This window comes from Sorex araneus, chromosome 4, assembly GCF_027595985.1.
Source record: "Sorex araneus isolate mSorAra2 chromosome 4, mSorAra2.pri, whole genome shotgun sequence".
NCBI lineage: Eukaryota > Metazoa > Chordata > Mammalia > Eulipotyphla > Soricidae > Sorex > Sorex araneus.
In genome coordinates, this window is record NC_073305.1 from 14,657,328 (window position 1) to 14,663,802 (window position 6,475).

The window sequence follows — 6,475 nt, forward strand, 5'->3', positions numbered from 1 at the left end:
AGGAGGAGGAGGAGGAGGAGGAGGAGGAGGAGGAGGAGGAGGATTCCCATACTTAATCTTTCTCATCTCAAGAAAAAAGATTAAGTATGGGAAGATGTATGTAAACTAGATTTAGCTATGGTGGCTATTTAACAAGATATACAAATATCAATCCATATGCTGCATACCTGAAACTAATATAAAGTTAATGCCAATTATACATCAATTAAAAAGACACCTGTTTGACCAACAGAAAATGGAGGAATCTTAGCACCAGTTGAGTCGAATGAATTTCTTTGAACAGTTTAAAGCCCTTTGGATAATTCTCTGGTAAGAATTGGGGCAAATCTGAATATAAAAAGAGAAAAAAAAATTGAAGATCCTTTTTATGAGTCATTTCCCTTGTTAGTGAATAGCTGTTTAGCAAAAAAGTCAAGTGATAAATTATAAAGTAAAGAAGGTAACTAACTGGGTACTATGGACTTCTGAACTCTGTTTCTTGAGATGTCAAATTGTCAAAAATAAAGGTCCTGTCTTTGTAAGTAGGACAATTATGCTTGCACAGTAAATAAACTATAAATATTTGTTGAAGAATATATACATAAATATATGTCACACATATGACATTTCTACTGCTCAGAGGTATATAGGAAATATAGAAAATACGTAGCTCTGTATCTTTCCAAACTTACAGTTATAAACTTATACCAAAATCAATCAATCCTGGGGCTAAATCTGTAGTACAGAGGGTAGGATGCTTACCTTGCATGAAGCCAATCCAGGTTAAATCCCTCTTATCCCATGTCATCCCCAAAATCAGACATGATCCCTGAGCTCAGACTTAGGAGAAAGTCCTGAGCACAGTCAGGTGTGGCAAAAAAGAAAAAAGAAAAATGAAAAATATCACCCAAATCTTGCTTCTTATTCATTCATTCCTTCTCTAAATTGTATGAGAGAAGAAGAAAATGGGGAGAAAAGTACAAGAAGAAAGAAGAGATGTGAAACATGAGGAAGATGAGAAAAATATCAAAGGATTGGTAATCAGGAGTGTTTGTGTACAATGAAGAATCCAATTAAAGTGGCAAAAAAGAGGAAGTAAGGGAAATGTCTTTTGTTTCCAACATAAGAGCTTTCACTCTTCCCCAATTGATCTGTCACATTACCATGTTAATGTAATATTTATAATGTAGAAAATTACGAACATGTCCACTGTTGATAGCTCAGCAATCCCCATTGTGTGTATTACATCATATTACATACAGAGAGAGGAGAAAAGGAAAGGAATGGGATGAAGTCTTCCCTGTTCAAAGGTCCTCACCAGACTTGAGTGTTAGAGTGCGCTCTGAAAACACCGAGACAGTATGCGTGATGTGGTTCCGCAGTTTTTTTAGGAATGTCTGGTTGTGAGCCGCCAGGTGGGAGAAACTTTCCAGCTTTGAGACATACTGCTCTGCTGGGTGAGATGCTATCCATTCCAACTGGGAGTGGTTGGCCCCTTCAATGCCCATGGTGAAGACGGTCACACCTTGGCGCCGGAGGTTAACAGCCGCCTTAGTTACATTGTCTTCCGATGGTCTATGGGCCAACAACACGGCAATCTGGGGCACCCCCTGATTCTTCCGACTACCATTCTGGACACTGAAGACTTCCTTCCTGATCTTTCTCATGGCAGCACCCATGTAGGCCTCCCCAGCCTGTGGAGAGAGGTTCTGGATATGCTGGAGGAGTTCTGACTTATTTACGCCCTTGTTCAGTGAATTTATCACCTTCGCCTCACTGGTGTAGGCCACCAGGCTAATCCTCATACAGTTTTCCTTTACGTCGAGAGCAGATACACTTTCTTCCAGGAATCCTTTAAGAGAGTCAAAATTCTCCTGGCTACCATTGGTGGCCACATCCAGTAGAAACACCAAATCTGCCACAGAAGGGCCTTGGCAAACTGTAGGGGAAAGAAACGGATAAACACGGTTTTAGATGGTGGTTGGGCATCTCTGTTCAGCATGAGAAAGAGCCAATAAGAGTTTGATTGTACACTTAAAGAAGGCTGGAAGTAAGCAACATGATCATGGAACTAAGAACAAAGAGTTCTGAGGTCATAAAGGACATTTTAGCCAACTTCCTGCTCCAATGTCCTCATCTGAGAATTGCTAGGGGGAGTAAATGAAAATAATACTAAACATGGCACATAAAATTCACTTAATAAACTGCATCAACTGTTAACTCATTTAAGCATTTTCATTGTTCATATAGAACACTTATGTGCTTATAATACACATATTTTCAACAGAAGGTCCTATAATAACAATTTCACTTTCAATCATTTTAGTTGGGAATGATACTGGTCATACGATTCATATTTTTGTGGCTTACCACAGAATGTCTCTATCAGTAGACAATTCTGAATGCCATCTCACTCACACCAATTTAAGCAGAAGTAATGGGAGCTTCTTATTTCACTTAGGCTTATACACTTTTAACAAAATTTCTGTTGTCATTGTCATCTGTCAATCACTGGAATGAGTTTTAAAACTCTATCATTCTTTTTAATTGTACATGATATCAGACCAGACGAGTAGGTGGTAGGTGGAGCAGAACACGGAGACACTAATTTACAAAGAACAGGAATAGTAGGGAGGCAGCCTGTGGTGGAAACTACAGAATGGGGACCTAGAACCTGTTTTGGTCTACTGCAGCTTAACCCCGGGTCAGGTCACTTTTCAAGGACACCTGCGAGTTCCTCTACAAAATACAGGTTTCAGACTTCCTGAAGTTGTTTGCTTCAAAAGTGTTCTACTCTTATCTCTCTCTGAGTGACCAAAACCAACCTTCAACAAGAACATCATCCGCGACTCTGTCTTGGTACTGAGCTGCTTCCTTGATGATTTCAGTCATGTTCTGGGAAAACGTGCTGAGATCTCTGACTGTCCGAAGTTTGTAGTGAAATGAAGCCGTGGCCATGGCCCTCAAGTCTTCCTCAGATGCCTTCTGCATCCCCACGGAGATGACCCGCACCCCATCTTTCTGCAGGGCCTGGGCAGCCACTTCCACATCATCCTGGGACTCTCCTGAAGCCAGGACCACCAAAATAGGGGGAAACTGCTTCTTATCCCTCCCATTTGTGGGTCCAGAGAAATACTCCCTGTGAGCTTCTCGGAGAGCATTTCCTATCCGCAGGGAGCCACCGAGGAACCCGAAGTTCTTCTTGAGGTGGTTCAACATGGGGTTCTTGCTCTTGAAGGCGTTCAGCTGGAATTCACTGTGCAGCGTGTTGCTGTACTGGGCCAGGGCTATGCGGTACTTGTTGGTGTCTATGGGGAGACTGTTGATCATCCTGGTGATGAAGGTTTTCACATGAGGGAAGAACTTGATCCCCACCTCATCAGAGCTGTCCACCAGAAACACGACATCTGCGTACTTGGGATCTGCAAATCCAGTCATTAAAACAAAGCAAAAACTAATAAAGACCTGCTTCCATGTTTAATACCAATCATTTGAGCAAAAATTTTGCTCTACTTTTATCTGTGTCTTCAATGACCTTTCAATGAATTGAAAACAGCCCCAATTTAAATATGTTGTCAAAAACTGTTTCTTGAGCTGATTTTTCAAAAATAATTAAAAATAGTAAATATAACCCTCAAAATTAAGATTTCTTTTACATACATTTGGTAGATAATTTCTCCTATTATCTTTTTATTTTTCAGAATTTTACCTCAGTTTATATCAATAGGATACAAATTGCAATTTGGGGATGAAATTGCTTCAAAATGTTTTAAATAGATCTCAGAGAACCTTTCAATTAGTTAAATTCCATCTAAACAAGGCACCTTGTGATCTGATTGACATGAATATTTTAACTGTGTATTTCAATTTGTCAAATTTTGATGCTGAAAATATGCCCTCAAATTATAAAATATAAAGGCTTGTCTTATTCTATTTAAATATTCACATTTTACAAAGAAGCATAATTTTAAAATTTACTCTCACTTTCATAAAATGAGATGAAAATCAGTATATCTCAAGCTAAGGAAAGGTATAATAGAATTAGTCTATATTAAAATACAATTTTTATATAAAACAGAATACATCAATGGACTTTTTAAACTTCATTCAATATCAGATTCAATGGTCAACATATGAACTAATTTTTTTTAAAGAGAATCACTAGGTTTAAGTACAAACTATTATATATTCATTCTGCTGATATGAACTCAGAATTCTCACTTGTGGAGAGAGAAATGTGTGTGGTATATATCTAGAGAATATTATGTAATTCATAAGTATTGGAAATCCTGACTTTGTCATCAGCTAACCTCCAGTTTTGCAAACACTCAATATTCTTGACCTCATTTACCTTCCCTTTAGAATGACTATTCAACTAAGAAATTCCTGCAGTTAGTCCCTCCTCACTCCAGGATCTGATACACTTACATGGTTATGAGTCAAATTATAATAAAATCAAAACAAACTCAACCTGGAAAATGGCATAGAAACTTTTCAAAACATTAAAAATAGAAATGTCATATAATCAAATCACACCACACAAAGAGTGTGGTTACCCCCATGTGAACTGCAACATTTCTGTTACTAGACAAGAGGTCAAAACAACCTGGGTGACATATCAGATGAGTAGATAAAGAAGATGCACCCATATACATAGTGGAATGCCAATCAGCTAAAAAAAAATCTTAAAAGATTAAGTACCGCTATTTGCAAAAATGGCCCCATAGCATGTCTACTTTGTTTTATTTTTATTTATTAACTTTGTGTGCGTGCATGTGTGTGTGTGTGTGTGTGTGTGTGTGTGTGTGTGTGTGTATGTGGTGCTCAGGGCTAACTTCTGGCTCTGATCTCAAGGATCACTCCTGGTAGGGCTCAGGGGACCATATGGGATGAAGGGAATCAAACCTGGCAAGCATCCTTACTGCTGTACTATAGTGCTGTACTATAGTACCAGTCCTAATTTAAATTTCTCAATGCAGTCTGAGTTCATTCTTCCTTGTCCTGAAAATTGCCTAATTTTAAATTAGTTGTGATTCCTCTGGTGATTATATAGCCAGCAGCATCTCAGGGAAAGAAATAGTGAATCAACTTCTTCCTCTGAGAGAAGTCTCGATTGGAGTTTTCCAAGGAGGTTGAGGCAGCCCTCCTTGGGATGCTTAGAACTCAAGACAAGAAGGGACTTTTCTATTTTTTAATAAGATTCATGACTTCCATGAGGAAGGGAATGCAGTCCAATGACATAAGAGGTAAATTAGGCTTTGGATAGGCCCATCAGTTGTCTGAGCCATGGAAAATGGGAGGAGCATTCTCTCCCTTTAAAAAATATGAATATCAGTTTAGTGAGATGTCAAAGAAAGATATCTGTTGGATAAAATCAGGTTTATCTCTTCAGAATATTTGCTCCAAGACTTGCTTCTTTGAGGAAGCCATTAAACTATCAAGTGTCTCTGTACTAAATGACCTATTTAATATCTAATTACTTAAGAGATGGCTGAGGCAGTGACAGAAATGCCAGAGATTGGATTTAATTGACATGGGATATGGATTGCTGACAGAAAACAGAGAGCTATGGATCTTTCTCCTTAGGGCAAGAATGTGTATTTTATGACACACAGTTTAAATTGGAGCAAAATCTGGATTCTTAGCCATGATACACCATTATAGCATAAACAAAATGGAAGAATATATTCCAAATTTTCCAAATATTGATCTAATATTGAAAGAGAACTTTCATGAAACTTCCCAAAAGACATGAAAAGTATTGAAATGGAGGGAACAATTATATATTTCTGTTCTTAATATAGAATGAGGCCCAGATCCAAATCCTCTTCAAAGAAATGGGTGTCATAAGAAGAAATTAAGTTACTCCTTTACCAGCTTTACCACTCTGAAAAAGCCAAAATTTTTAACTTTCAAGCTCAAACTCAATATTATCAGTTTTACATATGAAAATTAAATCAAGTTCTTGCTTTCTCTCTCTCTCTCTCTCTCTCTCTCTCTCTCTCTCTCTCTTTCTTTCTCTTCTTTTTCTTTTTCTTTTTTTTTTTTTTGGCTCACCAGGATCTTGGTTCACAGAAACTTGGAAACAAATTGTTAGGAGGAACAAAATCAGCAGCATTTTCATATTATGACCTGAACCTTCTCCACTCAAAACCTGAAAAGGAAAAAAAAATACAAACATCTGAAATTTCTGTGGATATTCTTTGGAAACAAAAGTACACAAGTTATATAACTGAACATAATGGGGGCAAGGGATTCCTGAGTTTCCTTAAGTTTCTGAATGGTGAAGTGTCTTTGAGGAGTATAAACTCCTGACACTTGTAGAATCACACTTCTAGTCTGCAATCCCTGTGGAAACATGATTTAGAACTGTAAGCAGACAATCACATCCTGCTAGTTCCAACAATATTATGTGTTCTATTAATCATTTTCCACTTTCTCTGTGCCCTCTAGTCCACATAAGAACACAATTCCAAGTTCTCACTTGGGATACATT

General features: G+C 37.9%; 1 protein-coding gene across 1 annotated transcript in view; it reads right to left on the reverse strand.

Annotated features, from left to right (window-relative positions):
* The window catches only part of COL6A6 (collagen type VI alpha 6 chain), a 113,303-nt gene extending 107,200 nt beyond the window's left edge, over positions 1-6,103 (reverse strand). The window contains 3 exon segments of the mRNA XM_004603930.3: positions 1,298-1,918; positions 2,805-3,401; positions 6,037-6,103. Coding sequence (XP_004603987.3) covers positions 1,298-1,918; positions 2,805-3,401; positions 6,037-6,103 — 1,285 coding nt within the window.
* Positions 6,104-6,475: the final 372 nt, after the last annotated feature.